Here is a 24430-nt window from a genome sequence, read left to right on the forward strand (position 1 = left end):
AAGATCAACATTTAGGGAACATCTGTGAATTCTTTTGTTGGATCAGTTATATTTATCTTATAGTATTAAATTTCTTATACAATCATACAATCTCTTAAGAAACAAAGCTAACCTACCTTTTATAGTATCTGTGAAATTGAGCAATGTTAGTATTGTGTGACAAATATGTATTTAGTGATGTTTATTGTAAAGATGCAGTCGGTATATGAATGTGGAAAAAAACTGACAAAGCACTACAAAGCAGAAGTTAGTTCTCTCCTATTTCCTTTTGCGTAAATGTCCTATTTCCTTCTGTATTTTTCCCCTTTTGCCTATTCGCAGATTAATGGGCTGACTTGAAACAGATGAGCATGTTTTTTCAGTGCTTCTTACTCTTTTTTCTCCCTCTTTTGGCTTAAATTGTAAAACTCTAGATCCTGATGAACCTCAAGAAAGCTAATTCTTAGTGTAACATCTGATATTAATATAGATCTGCTTACCCTCCACTTTGAAGAGAACTTGATTTATTCAGTAAATTGTTCGTGAGGGCTTACTATTTTTGGTCTCAGATGCCTAGGCAGATCAGGTTTGCTGATGTGCTGACAACCAACCTATTTCTTCTGCTTGGAAGGTGTCATCCTGTTTGTTTGGCTGATTCCTTATCTTTCAAGTCTCTGGTTAAATTTTATCTATGGGAGAGACCTCAGCACACATCCCTCTCACTATTACTTTTGATTTATAGTTACAACTCTAAGCAGTTAACCATATAAACACTTAACATCTGAATCTCCTCACTCTTCCCACATTACAGTTCTTTTAATAAAGATGCTATACTTACCTCCAGGGCAGAAAATTTTATAGGAGGTCATTACTTCAATAAAGTAACACATTTATGTTAACTGTATAAATTCTAGCAAAAACTGATCAAGGGCCCGAATCATGTTTTTTCTCCTTCCTCCTTTCAAATATCTTTCTCTTTTCCCAACTCTAACCTCTTGGGCAGAATTCAGAAGTTTACAAATATTTATTTTTCCATCCTTGTCACCTTTCCAGATAAAATTTCTTTCAAATTTTCATTAAATCATGAGTGCTAGGTTTTACTGTCCTTTCATAGCTTTAGCATGAAAACAACTCTGTATACTTTGCCATTTTTAGTCTGTATACTTGCTCCTTTTAAAACAGTATAATAAGGCAAGTAAAAATAAGCATCAGTGACCTGTGAGAGTTATGGTTCTCCTGCAGGACTGTCTGTTCCCAAGGATCACTGTTTAACATTCCTTTTCCCTGCTGTTTTTAGTCTAGATACAGTGTGGCAAGTTGGCCTACTTGTAGATTTGTCTGTGATACTTTTATTAAACACCCACTGATATGAGACATCTTCCTCAAGCACATATTCCTCTTTCCATCAAATTTGATAATACATGATTAGTACTCCAAAAAGTTTTCTGGGCATGTTATTTGGTTCTTGGGGATTCTTTTATTTAAAAAGCTTTTATAACCCCTTGCTGTTTAATTCTTGGAGAAGTTAGGGCCCAATAATTGTGTCATTATTTTTGTGACAGTAGGCTTTTCTTTCAAACTCTATATGACTTCTTGTGAATTCTTTAGAAACCTGTGTGTTCCTTAAAAAAGAGTGAATGACACTTTTACTGTTTTCTTGACCTATCTCCTTACTAGAATGGGCACTCTAGTGAGGATGATTTCTTCACAAGCAATTTAAAACAGATTGTACTACTTTTATCCTGCTGTTTAACAGAATGCAGATTTTTCCTCCTTGGAAATAATGTAGGTTACTGACATTTCAGACCCAAAAATGAAACATAAATTATTATGTCAGTAACTAATTTTACCTATGTTTTTAAAGTTTATTTTTGGTCTTCAATATCTGTAGAAGTTCTGAGATTGGGGATATTTAAATAGAAGCTGTTTTAGACTGGTGAAAACTATCCAAGTCTGAGTACATTGTTATCAGCATCAATAAGAGATGAAGTGATATAGGTTATGGGCAAATTAGAATAGTTGCTTAGAATTTTAACAGTGCTTTATAGTTTTATAAATCTATACAATTTAAAAATATTTTCCACTTAATTATTCACAATTATTAAGTATTTCATTAAGCCCCTAAAAAGAAAAGTTTTTTTAGTCCTAAGAACCAAAAGAGATTGTGTGGCTAGATTATTTTGAAGTATGAGGGAGATTATTTGAAGAAGGCAGAGACTGATCATTTTGTAGTTGTCACAGCTGTTTCTAGACTTTACCTATTGCCTATAGTTCAGCTAAGAGCAGACTTTGCCATTTTTAAACTCTGTTCAATTGCAAAGGAGCAAGTATACAATCAATTGTATTTTGTGTTTGGTCTAATAAGTCTTGTACTAGCTAGTCTCTAACTAGCTGTCAATGAAGCATGCCTTCTGATACTCATACTCTTCCACAGTCAATCTTCTTTAGCCTTGAGACTTATTTTCGCTGATATAGTACTGCAAAAATGATGCTGTGCTGCTCTAGGTAAGACACCTAGGCAGCTTTTGTTTTTGCACTTCTTGAGGACACCTAGGTACTACACTATTCTTTTGTGGTAACCATGTTGAAAAACCACTGAAGATGGAACACCACCGAGAAAGAACAAATAGGGAAGGAGTGTGGCCCCACCACCCTCATATCCCAGCTAAGCCCACCCTTTTCAATATCAAGGTATCAGACAGGTGAGTGCAGCCATCTTGGATGCTCCAACCCCAGCCACCAAATTACTGCTCTCCTGAGCAATTGTAAATAAGATCAAGAGGCTCTCTCATTTTGTAATTTCTCATGACTTATGGAGAAATACAAAATGAATGCTATTATAAGTCACTAACTTTTGGGGTGGTTTGTTCTTTAGTAATAGATATACATAACAGGTGGCTAGAAGAAGTTCTGGGTAGTAACTGTGCAGTTCTCTAGAAATTATAAAACTAATTTAAATAGAGAAATATCTAGTATTTCTGCTCCTAATCTCAAAATCGAATGCAGGAAATACATACGTAAGCAATCATCATAGAGTAAATAGTACCTATGATTTTGTACTTACTTGAGCTCTCAACACTGTTTTACCCTACTGAGTATATAGATTTTCCTTTTTTTTTTTTTAATTGGTTATTCTGTATTTGGGGTAAAAATGGGAGTTCATAACCCACTTGAATCAAATGTATGAAATATGATATGTCAAGAATTTTGTAATGTTTTGTATAGATTTTCCTTATTCTTTCTAATTTTAGCATTTTGTAGTGTGTGTGTATCATGGTTTACTTAACATTTCCCACTGTTAGTGGATATTTGCGTTCTTCCATGTGTGGTTTTTTTTTTTAAATGAGAACAAGGGCTGGGATTGTGGCTCAGCGGTAGGCGCTTGCCTAGCACGGGCGGGACCCAGGTTCGATTCTCAGCACCACATTAAAAAAAAAAAAAAAAGGCATTGTGTTGTGTCCTTCTACAAAAAAAAAAAAAAAAAAAAGAACAAATGTGAATGTTTCCAGGATGATTTCAAATTGCCCTCCATAATGACTTTATCAGTTTTAGTGCCGCCATACTGATCAGACATTTCTGATTTGTCTGAGTATTTAAAAAAGGAGAGAAAAGGCCTTACTACATTTTCCACAACTAAACTTTATTGCCAGTTCTTTTCACATAATAAATTAGTGGGAGAATAACTATTGTATTATGAATATGGAACTAACTACTGTTCAACAAATGAGAGAAATTAATTGAACTAAAGTTTCTTAGTAATAGTGCATGAATATAGAGAATGAGTGGCAAAGACTGATAGAAGGAAAATGGGCCTTTTTATTTTTATGTACTGGGACTTGAACCTAGGGGAGCTTTACTACCAGTTCTTTCTTAAATTTTTATTTATTTTTTAAAATTTTGATATAGGGTTTCCCTAAGTTGCTGAAACTGACCTAAAACTTCTGATCCGCCTGCCTCAGCCTCCTGAGTCACTGAGATTACAGGTGTGAATTGCTGTGCCCAACTGAAAATGGGCTTTGAAAACCTTGGATTTAAATTCTAGCTCTGCCACTTCGTAGTAGTAAATAACAAGCATTTGTAAACTAGGGTCAAAACTATCTTCTTAGAAGAGTGATTATAATAAGTGCCCAAAATTTGGATGTAAATGTTATTTTTTCCTTCTTTCTTTATTATATAAACTCATTTTACTGATTTATACTATTAACTTTGTTCTTACAAGGAAAGGATGTAACGTTGCCTTTTATAAATTTATTTATCTTGAAAACCAGTTTGGAACATGTTGCCAAGTGAGTAAGAATATAAACCTTTAATGAACTACAAGGAATAGTCATTATGGATGCTATTGTCATGACTACCTGTCATGTTTTATATACATTATCTCACTTAAATTTGGAGAATAGGAATAGAATATAATACTTTCAACTTATTGTTGCAGGTTCAAAATGATAGAGTTTGAAAATGGAGTGTTATGTTTGGAACCCAGGTATCTGGCTCGCAGTCTAGTACTCTTTCTTTTAGTACACATTGCCTGATCTTCTTTGATTCCCTCATTGTCCATTTCTTGGGCTCTTTCATATTGCTAGCATATTTATCCTAATGCTCTACCATTAATTACTCAACAACATATTTACTCCCTGCTTTGTGACAGTAATTAGCCTAAGCACTTATTGATACCTTTTTATGCATTTTCATTCAGAGACTATCTTAGATAAAATTTTTTTTGAGTTTATTTGTAAAAATGCTGTTGATATTATTTATGTGTTAAAATGAACCTCAGTGGGGCTGGGGTTGTAGCTCAGTGGTTGAACACTTGCCTAGCATGTGTGAGGCACTGGGTTCAATTCTCAGCACCACATAGAAACAAATAAATAAATAAAAATAAAGGTCCATCAACAACTGAAAAAAAATATTTAAAAAAAATGAACTTCATACTTTTTGTGTGCAGTTACTGTTTTCATTTCCAAAATAGTATAACCTTGTAATTGTGGTGAGAGTGTAGGAAGATGATGAATATTGATGCTGAAAATTTTAGTTCTGTTAGAGAGACAATAATTGGTGGTAGTGTTGTCCTTATAAGAATATTGTCATGACATGGCCAATGAAGAGGAAGATAACAGATATAGATAACCTATTATATAAAACTTTGATATCCAGTTGTGCTTTATGCTATGAATTTGTTTAGAAAGAAAGGTTTTGATACATTAAATGAAGCTGGGGTTTCTAATACAAAGCTAGTTCTAATACAAAAACTAATTCTAATTTGAGGCTCTTGGAACTTATTGTGAATTCTCTGTGGATTTGAATAGTTGATATATTGTTATATAATTTATGAAACTAAGGGTAGATTGGTATGTAAGATCTCATTGTACTCTACCAACAGCAACTCTAGGTATTTAAAATATTTTCACATTGTTTCCTAAAATAAAAACATGCATGTATATGTATGTGCCTAAAGTTTTAATTTATACATGCTAGAGAAATATGTATCTGTGACTGCCATTTTTATAATGTTTGTTAGATTAAAAGTGTGGACAAAAGAAAAAGTGGTTTACACACTCTTTCTTAGAGGATTTGTTATTATAATTCCTTCTCTTTATAATAGTAAAAATGGTAAAAATGTAAGAAATGTCTAAGCATTGCAAGATTGTGGATCTTTCATATTTTTTTATTTTAATGGCTTTTCTTTAAAATTTTTTTCATGCCGAGTTTCTTATCACAACGGTTACATAAGGATTCTGATGTGTGTAAGAACGTTTCATATATGTAATTGATATTACAGGTTGAGTATCCCTGTTCTGAAATGCTTGAAACCAGAAGTATTTTGGATTTTGGAATTTTTCCATATACATGATGAGATACCTTATGAATGAGGCCCACATATAAACAGAAAATTCATTTATTTTTTATATACACCTTTCTATATATAGACTGAAAATAATTCATTATTTGTAGTGCGCCTGTGTTTTGACTGTGACCCCACTTGAGGTTAGGTTTAGAATTTTCCACTTGTGTCATGTCGACACAAAGTTTTGGAGTTTGGAACATTACAGATCTGGATTTTCAGATTAGGGATGCTTAACCTATATCATTTTTTATTGTCCTTTCTTTAAAATCTATGTTAAGGTTTTCTCCATTATATTTTTTTCTGCAGCTCACCAAAGCTCATCGACAGGGACACATGGTGAAAGTAGATTGGCTGGACAGATTGACATTTAGAGAAATAGAAATGATAAATGAGGTGGGTTATATACATCTTTTTTATTTCAGAACATTATTTCTACATCAGTTTTTTGAGAAGAATTGTTTATAGTCAAGTATCTAACACATGTGGGGTTATTGGGCTTAAATGTTTATAGGTGTGAATTCTGTGTTAGTAGAAAACTTGGCATATTGCCTTTCTTAAATTCTAATATATGCTGAATCATGAAATAGTAATTTATATTGTAAATATATTAAATATCATATAAATTTAAATCTGTTGAGTTTTGCTGCCTCACTTGTGTGTTCTCTCTAATGGCAGCTCATGTTTAAGTTCAAGTCAATGTTGGATAAATCTTCCTTTCAGCCCACTGCTTATTTACTCATTTCCATTACCACATATCATCTTAAGAAGTCTTCTCTCCAATTGATGTTATTGTTTCTCTTGTTTCTACATATAGGACTCTGCACCGTTGATAAAGTTATGTGGTTTATGTTTTCCTTCACTTTGTTAATTGTGCCAGTTTTATGACATTATCTTTAAAAGATAACTTCAGTGAGAGTCTTTCTAAATGTTATTTAAGAAAGCTTTCCTTTTTTCTAGATTTGTTTTACAATACCAGATGCTTGGCCTGATTCTTTAGACAAAAATCTAGAGAATAAAAATAACAATTATATTAATCAAATTAGGAAAGAAGAATATCACTGTCTGGCTCATAATGACCACCATAGTCCACAAGTGACTTAATTTATATTCTCTGAACAGTTCTCAGCAGGTAGAAAGCTTTTAATTTTACAATGAACCATTGCTCTTTTTAAAAATGAATTTAGTGGTGATTAACATTTATGTTCATTTGGACTATTGGTTGTCTTTTCTAAATTTATTCATAATCTGTTCTCATGTACAGAAACGTTTACCTTTTCAATTTTTATAATTCTACATTCCAAAAGAAAGTACACCAAAATACTTACTGACTTTCTCTGTATTTCAGTTTCAGTGCATAGAGATGTAGAAAATATGGTGTTGCCCATACTTTCTCATCTTCTGCATCCCCTTTTTTTAAGAGAGACAATCATTACCATTACCACAATAGACTATGATGTGCTGAACGATTTACATAACCTCTTTAAACCTTTATGATTTTATGTATTTCATTTAAAGCCATTTATAAAGCTGGTTTAGATAGGACTAATAACTCTTTTAGACTCCATTTTTTTTTCACTTCATTGTCATACTGTTTGCCTATTTTTTTTTAATAAAGGGGACATATTGACATGAAGAATAAACTTTTTTTATGTTGAAATAAGGAGTAATTATTGCCCAGTGTTGATAAAATTACAAATGAAGGATTGGTAATATAGTCCAAGTTGGTAGAATGCTTGCCAGCATGTTGGAAGTCCTGGGTTTCATCCCCCAGCACCACCAAAAACCCGCCCCCCAAAACACTTTACAAATGACAAGTTGTCTTAAGACAATTTGTAAATTATGAAAAACTTCTAAAAGTTATACTTGGTAAGGTCAAATGGCCTCCTTCTTAGTTATGTACTTTTATTTTTTCTTTTACCTGTTCTTAAAATTTATTAGTTCCTATACAGTTGGATTAGTCTCAGTTTAAGGGTGGATTGTTCTTTTTCCAACATTGTTAGAAATACAAAATACCTTTGCTTTTTAAATAAAACAGTTGTCATGTAGATATATACGGAATGTTTTCAAGACTTTATATTGTAAAATCTGAACTACTGAATCAAAAAAGTTTTATTAAATTTGAGGAGGGAATTGTGAGTGAGTAATAGATACTACTGGGTAAAATAATAGTGATACATATAAAACAGTGCTATATAAAACAGGACATGCATATAATGAAGAAAAATTTGTTACATCTTAAATTGTACTTGATTTATACATTATTTTTGAATTGGGAAAAACAATGCATACTAATTTTTAAGAAAATGTTGAAAGTGATCATTTTTCATAAATTTGTTTTTTCAGAGTGAAAAACGAAGTTCTAATTTCATGTATTTGATGGTTGAATTTCGATGTGTCAAGTGTGATGATAAGGAGTATGGTATTGTTTATTATGAAAAGGTATTTTCCTTGGAACTGTTTGTGGTTTCTGAAGAAGGGGGGAGGGGAAACATTAAAAAAATCACTGTTGTTCCTGCTGAGATGAATTATTTTGTTGCAGGATAGCAGCAGACAGCTGTCAGCAGCAGCTGTTTATGTATACACAAATCAAATCATATAGCTACAATAAGATTACAAAAGCCAATCATTCATGTAATGCAGTTCTGGGTTAAAAAATTCAATAAGTATGCAAGTGGTTAAAAACTTTTTGATTAATTGTTCTACACATTTGCAAGTAGAACACTAAAAAAAAAAGGCTTTATTTAAAGTTATTATTCATTTGAAAAGTAAAAGGGGGAAATCATAGTTTTAAAATCAAGGCAAGGTTTGTTGTTTGAATATATATGTAATATGTTGGAATTCTATATGTAGCCCTAAATGAGTGTACTTATAAAAGACTTTAAATGTGCATTTAGATATATAATATATGCAAAATTTAAAAACTCACATTGCCATTGGGCTGATTTAATAACAAATAACACAGTTATGGGTTTGCCATGGTCTGTTATGAAAAGGAAAATAGTTTTTTGTTTGACATGTATTAGGTACTTGAAAAATATGTACTCTGAAGAAGCTTCATTTAAATACTACAGAAATAATCAAATGTTTAGTTTGAAACCATTTAAACCAGGTATCTTTTATTATGTTGGAAATAGTAGACAAGTCACAGGAAATGAGAACTGACTTTTGATACATAGCATAATTAATATTTATTGTAGCATATAACCAAGTTTGCATAAAGTATCTTTATTTGAAGTGGCACTTTGAATTATACTTACATATTTGTTAATACTGTAACAAATGATTTTTAAATATATGTACTTTTTTTTTTTTTTTGGTACAGTGTATTGAGCCCAAGGAGGGCTTTTTTACTGAAATACATCCCTAGTCCTTTGTATTTTTTATTTGAGGGTGTTGCTGAGTTGCTTAGGGCTTCACTAAATTGCTGAGTATGCCCCTTAACTTGGCAATCCTCTCGCCTCATCTTCCCGACTTGCTGGGATTATAGGTGTGTGCCACAGTGTCTGGTGTGTGTGTGTGTGTGTGTGTGTGTGTGTGTGTCACACTTATTAAACTGTATATTGCTCTTTGAAATTTTTTCATAATAGAAGATTTGGGTTTATTTAGTTTTTGATTACTTTTATAGTTATTTTTCAAGTTAATATTTATGTCTTTCTTTTAGTTTGTATCCTTTTCACTTTGTTGCAGATTAGGAAAAGTTAACAGTTTTTGGTCTTTTAAAAATGATACTGCCTGGTAGAGAACAGAACATAGGAAGATAGATTATATAACACTGTTTAGTGATTTATTAGAAAAGTATGTCCAAAAAAAAAAAAAGGGCTTTTTTGGTCACCAGTACATTTTAATAAAATTGTATTTTATATTTTATACTACATATAATATCATGAAAAGCAGTATTTTCTGCTTATATGGAGCTTACATTGCAAAAACATGCTAATGGAGGGTGAAGGATCTTTTGAAAGACAGCTTTGATAATAGATGAAATAATAACAGAATAGAAATTAGAAGAATTTCAAGTATTTTTGAAAAGGTTCTTGACCCCTTTCTACTGCTTCCAGAAAATTGGTTGTAAATTAATGCCTGTCTGCCCATCCTGTCATATTTCCACTTAGTGTAAAGATTGCTGGGCCAGTGTATTGAATCTAATGGAAATAGACTTTCTTGTCACCTGTCTTTTGTGACAGATAGCCTTAGTGAAGATTACTTGTCACAGTTGGGCTGATTAATGTGTTTTCTGGTTTTGTGACTGAGAACAAGCCTGTTAAACAACAGCTGTGGGAATTTGTGGTTTTCTGTAAGACTCAATTACTGAACTAAAGTTAAGTCACAATAGTTCCCCTCTTGCAGTCTCTCCTGATTTTGTTGAATGTACCTAAAATTGAAAACTTACTAGCATTTGGAAATTGACAGAAAAGTTTGATGCTGGTATAGAATCATGAGGAAATGAATTCCAACCTTAATTAGTTTAGCCTTTTCCAGAATATTTGGCAGTGACATTTATTATGCTAAATTACCTCCATGCCTGAATAGGATAAAAATAAAAGCCAGCATTCTTCAAAAATAACACCAACAAAATGAGACAGCTTTATTTCTTAAGAATTGATTGATTGATTTTTATTATTTAAGTTTACATTGTGTTGTTCCTCTAAGGAGCAGTATTTCTGTATCTCTAGCTATGTATAAATTTGAGTAACATTAACCCTACACTTAAAATTCCATTCCTTTCAGTGAATCTCAGTTGTGATCCCTTGAAAAGTTAATAGCATTTATGTGGTTTTTGGAAATGTTTGAAACACATCAGTTGTGCCACACTTTAATTGTGCTCTATAATTTCATTTTTCCAAGTTTGAGTATTAGGATTTTTATTTTTGATGAACTGTCATAATAAATTCTTTAAAAAATAAAGCAATAAAAACATTTGCTAATTTTCATATCTCCATATCTCTGCAAATGTAATTTTTATTAGATTTTATTTTTTTCCAAAATATCAGTAACCAAAGATATGAAAATATATTTTCTAAGATAGGTGAAAAAAGAGAAGGATTACTATTACTATTGTAGTTATTGTTATTATTTTTGGTACCAGGGAATGAACCCATGGGCGCTTTATAACTGAGCCACATCCCCAGCCCTTTTTTTTTTTTTTTTTTTAAATTGAGAGACAAGGTCTCCCTGAGTTGTTTAGGCTCTCATTCAGTTGCTGAGTGAGGCTGGTTTTGAATTTGAGATTCTCCTGCCTCAGCCTCCTGAGCCACTGGGATATAGGCATGCACCACTGGGCCTGGCAGGATAAGGATTTTTTTGTAGGAAAGAATGATGCTTATTGAATAGAATTAAAATATAGTATATAGCATTATGTTTTACTTTTTATCATTTGGCTAAAGTTCTTTTCTTTTTTCATTTCTTGCACTATAATCCAGGATGGTGATGAGTCATCTCCAATTTTAACAAGCTTTGAATTAGTGAAAGTTCCTGACCCTCAGATGTCTATGGTAATTCTGTTGTGTAATTTTTTAATGGAAGTACTTTTCTCCTTAATAATTATGACTTAGACCCATAAAGTGCATTTTTCTTTTGAAAAAGTAATATGTATCCACTTCAATTAGCTAGAAGTGATTTTATAAGTCTACTTTAGCTACTAGGATCAGATATCAAATGGAAATTTCACAAGGTACACTGACATCTTAAAAACAAGGTCAGGATAATATAGAGTTAGGAATCCCTTTTAAAAGAGGTGGGGAATGTTGTTGTTAGAGTGGGAACTTATTAGAATAGGTATTTGAAAGATGGTCATTATACAGAAGAAAAATTTGTATAATTAGGATCTGACAGCTTCGATTAATGGATGAGCATCTTTGGAAGATAGACTTTGTTGTAAAATAAGGAAGATGGTTGTAGCAACTAGAACTACTGATATATAAAGAGCTCTAAAAAGTTGAAGAACAAATGATCAAAATCAGAAGTTAGGAAAAAGACATGAACAGACAATTCACACACCTGCAGTCAACTAATAAAATAAATGTATTAAGAAATCAAAGGAAATATAAAAACACACATATTTTCTTAAGCAATAATAATGTGGTTAAAACTGATGATGTTGACCATGAGTAAAACAGTCAACACCAGAAGTTTTAAGAAGCTGACATGGCATGTGCATATTATGACACTAGTAGAGCTTAAGTCATTCATAGTTTTCCACTCTTGAAATGGGTACATATTATTTAAAGATATATAAGGGACTAAAATTGTCCTAAAATAAAATGTTAAGTATTATAAAATGATTTTAAGTAAGCAACCATTTTATATTTCTGACTAGATAGCTATCGAGTTTTCTTTTTTTGTGAAGTTTACATTATCAGTATTTTAAAATAATTTATAGGAGAATTTAGTTGAAAGCAAACACCACAAGCTTGCCCGGAGTTTAAGAAGTGGACCTTCTGACCATGATCTCAAACCCAATGCTGCCACGAGAGATCAGCTAAATGTAAGACACTTATAAAATATGAATATAAAAATAGTTTGATGGGTATTTCAGTGGCAACTGATGGTACATTAGTTTAACAATGACTTAGATACACATCTTTTCCATGTTGATCAGCCCTATATAATGTCAACACTCTTCATGTCTGCATTTAAACAAAATTATGTGGGGGCTTTTAGTAAATGTATTTACTCTAGAAATAGCTACAAATAGTTTTTACTTTCACAATGTAGCATTGTTAGAACATGGCTCTAAGACATTGCCTGAGAGACAAGATGATGTGTAAATGTGCATTGTTGTAGGTATTGAGTTGATAAGAGTTTGCTTTACTTTTTGTTCTTCCTTTTTTGTGATGGGGCATCATTTGTTTTGTTTTTAGTTGAAGTAAATGAACTTTGTAGTTATGTACTTACATATGAAGTATGACATTTTCATCTTCTTTTTCTCCTTACATCCTGGATAGATACCTATGGCAAATTTAAGTGTTGCTTGGCTGAATGTACCTTCTTGCTTGTATAGTGATTGAATTATTGAAATATTTAATAAATGAAAAATATTAAATGGAAATATATAGGAAGTACATATTTGACAAAGGAGTTCTTTTTCTGCTTTTTTATAGATTATTGTGAGTTATCCACCAACCAAACAACTTACATATGAAGAACAAGATCTTGTTTGGAAGTTTAGATATTATCTTACCAATCAAGAAAAAGTGAGTGTCTTGAATATTGTCAGAATTTTTTAGGAATGATCAAGATGAGGTAAAAGTGCAATCAAAATGCAGTTATTATCAACTTATAATTATTACAGAGAAATATATCTGATATTCCATTGGGGGAGAAAAATAAAGAGGTAGCACAGGGCATGTTTATGTTTGTTGATGCATAGACAATATCTGAATGGGTTTTGAAGTCAGAGAGTCTTGGATTCAGTTTCTGAAAACAACAACTTGTATATGTTAGAAAGAAGTAAATTACTTTTTGTTATTATTCTAGTGGAGACAGCTTTCTTTCACAGGTGAGATAATATAAATGAATAACCTACCAGAGCGCCTGGTATGTTCTTTGTGTAGAGTGACTATTATTGTTTTATATCTCATTGTTCTTACCTCTTTGAATTTGGACTAATAGGAAAATGTTTACACTATTAAAAGAACTATAGAATTCTGGAGTTGTGGCTAGAGGGAAAATAAGAACATAAATGAAAAGGTAGAAATTGAGTCAGTGAAGTGGCAAGCAGAATAGAGGTTCGGTGATTTGAGATGTTTGATTTCCATAGTGAAACCATGGAGTGGATAGTTTCTGGAGAAAGAAGTGATGAAGTCATTAGCCCTAAGTTTGAGTCTAGAGATTTGGTTTTGAATCTTCTTAGCATTACCAAGAAGCTTTTTTAATTTGGGCAAATTATTTCACCTTTTTAAGCTTTAGTTTCCTCATGTTAAATATGAGATTATTAATTGGTAGTATGAATTTTATGTCTCTTTTGGTTCTTAGTATAGTCTGTAATGCTTTATGATAAATGGCCAAGTATTAACTTTTGAAGTATAAAAATAATAACCAGCATTTATTTAAACAGCTACTGTATGCCAGGGATCTTTTAAATTCCATAATAACCCCACAATGTGCACAATGCTGACACTGTTCTACAGATGAAGAAACTTGTTCTTTAGAGAGATTGAGGAATGTTTGAAGAATCACAAAGCTTATACATGGTGCCTCTGGATATGCTTGATGAGATAGAAGAGAAGTGAGTTAGTGAAGACAAGAAAGGAGAATTTGTAGAGAAAACGTTTCCAACATTATGTGGAAGATTTCCTTAGCAGGAATGCTGAAGAGCATTAGGAGCAGAGCAGAGAAGCTTTAGAAAAAATAATATCTGTCAGGAAGCTGTTACATAATTATGTGAAGATGAATTAATATGTTTTACAGTCTCATGAGATGGTTTTTAGCTACTTTGTTTTAATTTATTTTTCTGAACTCATTTTCCTTTCTTTAGCTTCTGAAGTAAAGATAAAAATCTGGTTACAGCTGATCTTGACTCTTGATCTTTTCTTTTTATCATTTATTGATACCATGGGAAATTCTTTGTAGATGAATCATATTTATTCTCCTTTATATCCATAGTAAGAATGAGAGAGGAATTGGAGATTTACTATAGCTTTGAGTGTTATTTTCTTCGTCACTGAAGGAAAGGAAATATTCATCAACGGAAACACAGGTTTCTGATTTCATTTTATAAAGATTAAGTTAGTATCATGATACTGTGTTAAATGAAGAGTAACCTTGGTCACAGAAATTGCGTCTTGAATGCAGCACAGTGTTGTCTAAAACACACAGCAGGATATTGAATTAAACCTGTTAGGATGTATAGGTTCAAGAAGCATAGAATAGATTTACAGAGCAGAACTTTCTTAGAAAAGCTTGCAAGAAAAATTGTTTGTTTAAACAAGTAGTCACTTCCCACTGAAATTCAATTACTTCTAGATATGTGCAAAAGAAATAAAGTGCTCAAGTGATATAAAGTGTGTGGCAAGTTTCATTTAACTAGTTGATTTCAAGTTTTCGAAAGGTGGTGATGAAACTTCAATTCTCAGGACATATTACAGGATTCTTAATGATGCCTAGAGTAGAGTGAAAGATATTTTTTAATTTGGGGGAAGAACTTTTGAGTAAACCAAATGTATATTGGCCTTGAAGTGACCAGAGGAATTATTTACACAGCCACATTTGTATCCTTGTAATAATTTAAAATGGGTTTTGTAGAAAACAAATAGCCCCACAAACCACTCCTTAATTCATTTACACAAAGACATTCTTTTAATGTTAGGTTCTCAGAAATTGTGATTTAGCATTTGGGCTCAGCAGCTAAAGAGCTTTCCTAGAGAAAAGGCAGTGCTCAGAAAAGAAATTGGAGAAAATTGGTTCTTACAAAGTTTTTCTTTTTTTTTTAAACTAAATTTGGTCTTTCTACCTATTTTTTTCTATATGGCTTGTCTTGAATATTCTGGATAAAATCCTCTACTCTGGACATGATGTTGTCCATAAAGTTTACATTAATAAATTAATCTAATAAAATTATTTCCAGTTGTAGTCCACAATAGATAGGAAGTGACTTATTTTTTTTGTAGACCCCAAAATGTAAATGTTGTGATTTTTTTTTAAAGCTATCTTTCATAGTAGCTTTTCTTTACAAAGTGTTGGTTGAAAATAATTGTCATATTAACTTCATGATCTTGATTATGCCTTGGAGAAGAAGCTATTGGAAGAGTCACATATAGTGAAGATAATGGTGATGCACTTGCTTGTTCTTAGGAGGCTTCTTCTGAGACAGTGACTATAGGACAGTAATCATATCTGTGTCTATTAATAAGAAGTTGATGCAGAATCATAGCTGAAGTTCAACAAGCATTTATTCACTTTTTGCCTAGCATTGTACAAGGCTCTAGGTATTATGTCCACATATTATATAAATGAAATTTGTTTTAGGCAAAGGATGTTTTCACATTAATATGGAGAAGTATGGGGATAGTAATTAAGGGTGACTCTTTTAGTAAAAATGAAGGTGATTGTTGTAATGGAAATATTAAATGTAGCAGGATTGTTATGGTGTGGTGTGAGGAAAAATTGTGCTTAAATTTGAACATACTCTGATGACATTATTTACTTGGTGATCATTTTTTCATGGAGAAGCTAACAATGAGTAAGGCAGTCTGTTCAGAAAACAATAGTTAGTATGAAAGGTTATTTAAAGAAAAGAAGGCACCAGATTGTTTTGGTTCTTGAGTTTAGCCCTTGGGAATTGGATTTTATAGCCAACACGAAACTACTAATGTCTTAAGTGATATTTTAGGAAGATGAATTTAAGCACTTTGGAGTGAAGCCGACAAGTTATTAAAAAGACATAATTAGGGCTGGGGATATAGCTCAGTTGGTAGAGTGCTTGCCTTGCATGCACAAGGCCCTGGGTTCAATCCTCAGCACCATTAAAAAAGAAAGAAAGAAAGAAAGAATTAAGAGGCTCATGTACTGATTTATAGAGCAATGGTGAAGGGCAAGGGAGTGGGAGGAAAATGTACAACAAAGTTGACTTAGAGACAAGTTGCAGAGGTTAGGCCCAAGTATCAGAAATAAGGAAATAGGGTATGTGGAAAGACAGATGAGGATATGTTTTCAGTTTTGAATATTTTGAATTGGAAGTATTGGAAGAAGAACAAAGTAGAAACTTCTAATAATTGAGTTGGGTAGCAGTTAAACCTAAAAATATATATATATATATATATATATATATATATATAGTAAATATAGTATTTTTGGCATTGATGTAATTGTGATTCTGGTAGTAGGAGATAATAGGTAATTCTAAGATCCAGAGGAGAGATTATCAGAATTATTAATATGAAATATTATAATAAATGCAGTAAAATGAACATTTGATACTAGACTTAACATACAAAATAGAATAACAATAAGTGAAAATAAAATGATGAACATTTTTCAAAGTATTTATTATATGGAAGCCACTGTTCTAAATGTTTTACTTTCATTAACTTATTTAATCTTCATCATAATCTAATGAGATAGGTTCCTTAGAAGTTAAATTATGTGATTCAGCTAATATACTGACATATTCAGGAATTAGGATTTGAACCCAGACACCCCGGCTCAAATAAAATTTCATTTAAATCCTGTATCTTTACATAGATGAATAAAGCATTTTTGAAAGAGCAGGCCTAGGATAAATTTTCATCATTATTCTTGTCTTCAAATTATTATTCTTTCTTATTTTCCTTGTTCCCTTCTTCATTTCCTTACCTCTTTGTTTATTGTTTGTAACAGTTATCATTATAAAGTTATGATTTTTTTTGTACAGTGTGGTTAATTCCTTGGCAGCAGTGTGCACTAAATTTTATTAATAAATATATAAACTGGAAAAAATCTAGGAATTAGATTGTTTTAGTTGTTGAATCAAGTTCATTGGCATGTTGTAAGATAAATGCCTACCTACTCATTCCTATTAAGACTGTTGATGTACTACGAAATGGAAAAGCTTGTGAAAAAAAAAAAAAAAAGCTTGTGAAAACTTCAGTGCTGCCTATCTAAAGAAGTAAGCTTCCAAAAAGATGCTGCAGTCTGTTGAATCAGACTATCTCTTGCTGCATTTGTACTTATCCATTTTGATGCTTTTTTTTTTTTTTGAGATTTTGTTGGATTGCATGTCGTTTTTTTTTCAAGTAGTTACTTCTCAGACATTTATTCTTGTTTCAGTCCCTATGGGTGGGAATGTAGGAAAGCCAGTGATCATACCCAAGGGAGATGATTGAGAGTGAGACTAGTGGTGGGAGTGTCTACCTTGCTTGTTTGCTGTATTTTGTGACACACTGTTGATACTGCCTCACAACCCTTGATTTTTCTTAACCCACGCAATAGGATGCTATTTCTAATTTTAAAATCTTTTCTGATTTTAGGCTTTGACAAAATTCTTGAAATGTGTTAATTGGGATCTACCTCAGGAGGCCAAACAGGCATTGGAACTTCTGGGAAAATGGAAGCCAATGGATGTAGAAGATTCCTTGGAACTGTTGTCTTCTCATTACACCAATCCTACAGTGAGGCGTTATGCTGTGGCCCGGCTCCGACAGGCTGATGATGAGGTGTGTTATTATTCATTACTTCTGTCTTGACTAGGTACATTTTCAACTAGAGCCTAAGTATAGACTATATATGTATGTATGTGTATATATATATATATATATATATATATATATATATATATATATGTGTGGGGGGGTGGGGCATAGTGTAAGCACTTGTGAGCACATGCACAGAGATTTTTTTAGAAGGGTAGAGGATATACTGGGTGTATTTTCAGAAGTAAAATTAAAATATTCCTCCAAGGACTCCTCTGTGAAATGAAAATTTACTTCCTGATCTGTTATGTGATAGGACAATCTCTCCCAAGGCACCTACCTGGCAGCAGAGCTTGTATTGCTCTGTCTGGAAAAAGGAATTCTAATGAAAAATGGTTTAATGTAGCACCGGCTAGGGAATAATTCAGATCCCCTCTATCAGTCAGTATACAACAAGCCACATTTAATTGTGGCCTTGAAAAGCTTTGGGGCCTTTAAAGCACAAAGATGCATGGTCATCTTAACTCTCCTTCAACTCCTCCTTTAAACTTTAAGCTGCTTACAGTTATGTGTACATGTGAATATTTATACACATGTGAGGCCATTAGGAAGGAAGAAACACTAGTTAACACAGAGCATTGCTGGAGTTTGAGTGTTAGCAATTCCCAATTCCCCAGTTTGTTTATTTATTTATTTATTGTTGGTACTGGGGATTGAATTTAGGGGCACTTAACCACTGGGCCACATCCCTAGCCCTATTTTGTATTTTTATTAGCGACAGGGTCTCACTGAATTGCTTAGCGCCTCGCTGTTGCTGAGGCTGACTTTGAACTCAGGATCCTTGTCTAAGCCTCCTGAGATGCTGGGATTACAAGTGTGTGCCACCGTGCTCCACCTGACTGTTTGCAATTTCTAGTGAAGTAAACTAGTCCATCAGATTTTCTTTTTATAGGGTGAATGCACCCTGAAACGTAACCTAATAATTTATGATAAGGCTTATGGGGCATGAAATAACTCCTCTGAAGTCTCAAAAGAAAAAAAAATGTGTGTGTGTGTGTGTGTGTGTGTGTGTGTGTGTATGAATGCTGATCACATGGAACAACTATTGACAATGATCTCTAGAAAAACAAAAATAGTGAAATCATTTTGAATTAGTAATTGCTTCTGAATTTCAAGAAGCAAATGAACCATTATTAAAATCTAATTCTATGTAGGTATTTAATTAAAGTAAATTTCAAACAATAAAATAAATAATATAGTGAACCCTCCCATATAATTCATCCTTCTTTACCAGTTGTGATCTATAGAGCCACTTATTTTGTGATGCCCTCTTACTTCTGACCAATTGACTACAAATTAGGGGTTCTTGGGATCCCCTCTTGGGTTGGATATTTTATTATCCCGACTTGTAAAAATCAGGGAAACATTACTTCCTTTTGCTTATTTATTACTAAGGATGCTTTAAAGGGTACAAATGAGCAGACAGATGAAGGATACAAATGACCAGACATTGTGGGAAGACCTGAGCACAGGAACTTTAGTTCCCAAGTGGTTGGGATACCCCATCCTCCTGCTATCTAGACACATTCTTGTTCACCAATCTGGAAGCTTTTTAAATCCTGTTATTTTTAATTTTTATGGATCCATCATTATAAGGTATAATTGATGAAATCACTGGCCATTGGTGATTAAGTCATTAAGTCATTTTCCCCATATCCTAGAGGTTTCAACCTTCCAATCACATGGCCACTTTGGCAGGCTGCTACCATCTGCAGTGACTTTCCAAAAGTTACCTTATTAAAATTAACTCAGGTGTGGTTGAAAGGGGCCTGATAGTCTCCTTTCACCTGTGCAACTCTTTATTAGTTAGGAATTATTAGTTTTAAGGGATCTGACTAGGAACCAGAGATGTAGACCAAATATATTTCTTTGATATAACAGTGTCCAATGTAGTTTCTAATATATTTTTATTAATTATAATAATATGCATGTGTATTATCTGCACTGTCACTTAAAGATAATATAAATAGGATTATACTATTAAAAACTTTATTATTAAATGGAAAGTTTATCTTGGATGTTTTTTTATTATATATAATTCCCACCTATAAAGTGTGGAAGCATCGGTAAACAATTGTCTATGAAATGGTGAAGGATGTTTAATCTCTTAAAAAATATACTGTGTTCTAGATTTTATAGACAACTATTGTAGGGAATAAAAAAACAAAACAAAACATTTTTCCTCCTAGATTTTTGGCTAGAGATCTAGCCAAAAGAAAATTAACAAGATAAATCTGCAAATTTATTAAACAAGGTTTATATGACACGGGAACCTTCGTAATTAAATAAAAACCTGAGAAAACGATAAAACCTGAGCATTTTTATAGTAGGTTTAATGAAAGGGGGAAAGTCACAGAAAATGTTATAGAACAAAAGAAGGAAGAAAAGCCAAGAGTAGTAAATGGAGAAAGAAGAGCATGTTTATTGAGAGAGCTCTCTGTGTTGTGTCCCTTTGTCTTAAGATAAAAGTGCCTCCAGGTGTAGGAAGGGCTCTTTTCACCTTAGACAGTTCAGAAGAACACCAGAGAGTCATTTCTGCCCCTGCTTTTTCTCAAACTTAAAATATTTGGATTTGACTCAAATATTCAGTTGAAATATTTGAATGCTGAGGTGCTATATTTGATGTATTCTGAAACCTGTAGATCTACCTTATTCTTTTTGAACAATAGCATAATATTGCACTATGAGTTTATTTTATAATTTTAATTTTAACATTGAGCTTCTTCATGTAGGTAGGCAGGCAGTTATTTTCAGTCTTTTAATATAATTGTGTGTGTATGTATGAATTGTTTGCATTGGAATTATTGGTTCAAAAGATACAATTTTACCATCTTGCTGATAACCCTCTATAAGTCTTCTATTTTTGTGCCTGTATCGTACTTTTAAAACTACACCAGCTTTGTAGTACTTTAAATGTATGATTAGATATTCTTTCCTTCTCTTACTTTTTAAAAACTTTCTTTTTAGTTTTTGGATATTGCTTTCCATGAAATTTAGAATGGTTTTGTCATTTTCTTATACAATTTTACCAGTCTTGAGTTGAATTAGAAAAATATTTTATCTTAATGATATCAAATTCTCTTTTTTAGCTACATAAGATTTTTTTATTCATGCACATCAGGAATCATTTACAGTTATAAATGGCCTCATCCCTTTTCAATCTTTTATTTTGCTTCTCTTTAATTACATATGTGATATAATATTTGTTTTATTTTAGTCACTTAATCCATTTCTCTTAATGATTCTAAAAGACCAGGTGGGGTTCTCATATTTCTTAGATGTAGAACCATGCTATCCAAAAAATATCCTTTTTTCAAAAATATGTTATTTTCCTTTCATTACATCAAATGTGCTAATAATAATGATGAATAAAAATAGTGATAGTGAATAATGAATTATAAAAGTGATAGCTGTTGATCATTTTATGGGAATACTTTAATATTTTACTCTCTAATGTGTATTTCTTACTGGTTTTAGTCAAATACTCTTATTTATGTTGAGAAAATTTCTTTTTGTCTGTGCTTATGAGTATGTTTAAATAAAAAATGGCTTTATTATCATTCTTTTGGCACTTGTTAATATGGCCTCTGACCTTTAAATTGTTAGATAGTCTATTTACTAAAAGGTTTTTTCTTTTTTTTAATTTCCTAAAGTTTTATGAAGCATATACTTGGAAAATACATTTTTAACACCTTTTTAAATTTAATTTGATAATATTCAATTCTACTTTTAATAAGTCCTCTTACTGTTGTTTTGTTCATAGTGAAGTTCTGCATTAGAATTTAATGAGGAAGTAGCCTGGTGCAGTGGTGCATGCCTATAATCCCAGCACTCCAGAGGCTGAGGTGGGAAGATCCTGAGTTCAGAGCCAGTCTCAGCAACTTATCGAGGCCCTAAGCAATTTGATTTGAGTAAAATCAAAGCAAAAATTTAAAAAACAAAAAACAAAAATTAGGTTTCCATCTCAGGCAATTCAGTAAAAATTTCCCAGGAGTTATAACATTTTATCAAGGCAGAGATCACCATTTTTCTAAAGAACAAGTTAATTCTAATACTTCAGAGTGTGAATACAAAGCTTCACATCAAAATCACTCACTGTCTTCCCATTCCTTATTGAATATAGAGTAACTCTTCATATAGGCATTTTCAGTTAGTGACATGGGTTCTAATTTTGCCTTTATAACAGCTACATACCCATGCTCTTTTGGAAGTGAAGTATTTTCTGTTTCTCCTACACTTTTGAATCTCCTTGCTTTTGCTTATATTGCTCTTTCTACTTGGAATATAAGCTTCAAACTATGAAAATTTTAAACTTCTATCAGTGTTGATCTCAGATGTCACTTGCTCATTAAATTATTATTATTATTTTTTAATTTTTTGTTTTTGTTGTTGGTAGTGGTACCAGGGATTGAATTCAGGAGTGCTTAACCACCACCTAGCCCTTTTTTATATTTTATTAGAAAAAGGGTCCCACTGAGGTGAGTAAAATCAAAGCAAAAAATAAAAAAAAATTATCCTTCATACTCGGAAGAATTTTATATTTTTCAAGATGTGATTATGTAACAAGAAAGTAGGCTTTATATTTAACTAATGACATCAGTTCATTTTATTTTAATATTAATGAGAAAAGATTATGAAACAAATTCTTGGAAAATTTGAAAATTTGAAGTTGCTTATGTAGTAATTTTTATTTATTTATTTATTTATTTTTAAAGAGAGAGATAATTTTTTTAATATTTATTTTTCAGTTTCTGTGGGCACAACATCTTTATTTTTATGTGGTGCTAAGGATCAAACCCAGCGCCCCACGCATGTTAGGCGAGCATGTTACCACTTGAGTCACATCTCCAGCCCTGTAGTAATTTTTGAAATAGCATTTATCTAATCTGCTAGGAAAAAGAATCTTTCTTTACATTTCTTAGTTCACATAAACCATCCACAGTTTTATTTTATTTTATGCTTTTCCGATGCTACTTGCTGTGTGCCTAATCCTCTTCTGTAGCTTTCTTTTGTTAACTAATTTAATGCTCATGACTCTCTCTCCTGTTTTTATTATGTTCATTTTATAGCTAAGAATGCAGTGAGGCACCAAGAGGTTAATTATCCTAGTAACATACCAAAGGTGACACAGCTGAAAAATAGTAGATAAAAGTAAAATGTTAGCTTGACATTTAGGAATAAATTTTGTCTCTAATTATTTTTTTCCTAATATTAGCTTTTTTTTTTTTTTTTTGGGTTTATTTTTCAGGATTTGTTGATGTACTTACTGCAGCTGGTTCAGGCTCTCAAATATGAAAATTTTGATGACATAAAGAATGGATTGGAACCTACCAAAAAGGATAGTCAGGGCTCAGTATCAGAGAATTTGTCGAATTCTGGAATAAATTCTGCAGAAATAGATAGGTATGGATATTCATGGAGGATGTGCTTTAAAATTTGATCATTTTCTCCCTGGTCAAGTTGTTGCCTTCTTTACTTTTTTCCCAGATGTACCAAACCCAAACTCTATTGCTTTTGTGGATTATGGCATATACATTCATTGAGCACAAATTACTGTTTTATAGAGCAGATTTTTGTAAGCTATTAAGTCAGAATACCTTAGTTAAAATCTCAATTCTGCCATTTAGCAAACTTGTTTAAGTTACATTTTTTTTGTGGCCCCACTTTTCATAATAAAATTTAGTATAGCATTAGTAACTGATTATAAAAGGTTGTGTGAAGATTAAATGAATTAAGACATAAAGCATTTAAAAGATGGTCTAGCATATATGTTCAGTAAGTGTCAGCGACTATTACGATTCTTATTAAAATATGTTCATTTGAGCAGGTTAGTTGGCTCAAGTAGTTTAATGAAATGTATTTTTTAGTTAGTTGTTTTCATCTTTTTTGGTATATTAAACAGCATGTTATTTGGACTGAAAGTCAGCTATTAAAAATGGTAACAACTAAAAAGTCCCATCTGTGTACCTGACCCAGTGCCAAGTGTCAACTGTGTACCTGACCCAGTGTCACCTAAGTATGACAGTCTCTGAGGTTGATATTTATATCCTTAATTTAGAGATGAAGGATATAACGTTAAGTAAATTGCTCAGGCTTATGTCTTACAAATTGTCATTGACTCCCAAATTCTTCTGCTTTGCCACTTCTTTTTTATAAAATTTTAAAAATGTGAAATAAATGGGATATTCTGTTGAAATAAAAAAAGTGAGGTAGGAATGATATAAAATGTAAAGGTGAGGAAACTAATAATGAACAAACTAGATTTAGAATTCAGATTTCCTGAATCAGTTCAGTCATTTATTTTATTGTCCCAAGATTGGAAATCTGAATTTTTATTCATGTATTTGATACTGCTATGCTCTATCTTCTGTATGTACAAAGAGCTGGAAAACAGGAAAACACTAAATCTGTTTCCCATTACTGCTAAATATTTCTATAG

At 32.1% G+C, this 24430-nt stretch overlaps 1 protein-coding gene across 1 annotated transcript in view; it reads left to right on the forward strand.

Annotated features, from left to right (window-relative positions):
* Pik3c3 (phosphatidylinositol 3-kinase catalytic subunit type 3) overlaps window positions 1-24430 on the forward strand; it is a 121833-nt gene that overhangs the window by 26304 nt on the left and 71099 nt on the right. The window contains exons 5-11 of the mRNA XM_046428417.2: window positions 6131-6217; window positions 8168-8263; window positions 11245-11316; window positions 12204-12308; window positions 12925-13017; window positions 17770-17955; window positions 23240-23394. Of these exons, the coding sequence (XP_046284373.1) occupies window positions 6131-6217; window positions 8168-8263; window positions 11245-11316; window positions 12204-12308; window positions 12925-13017; window positions 17770-17955; window positions 23240-23394 (794 nt within the window). The remainder of the gene's footprint in view (window positions 1-6130; window positions 6218-8167; window positions 8264-11244; window positions 11317-12203; window positions 12309-12924; window positions 13018-17769; window positions 17956-23239; window positions 23395-24430) is intronic.

Source organism: Marmota monax, unplaced genomic scaffold (genome assembly GCF_021218885.2).
Source record: "Marmota monax isolate L192 unplaced genomic scaffold, Marmota_monax_Labrador192_F-V1.1 WCK01_AAM20220418_F8-fsc00031, whole genome shotgun sequence".
Lineage (NCBI taxonomy): Eukaryota > Metazoa > Chordata > Mammalia > Rodentia > Sciuridae > Marmota > Marmota monax.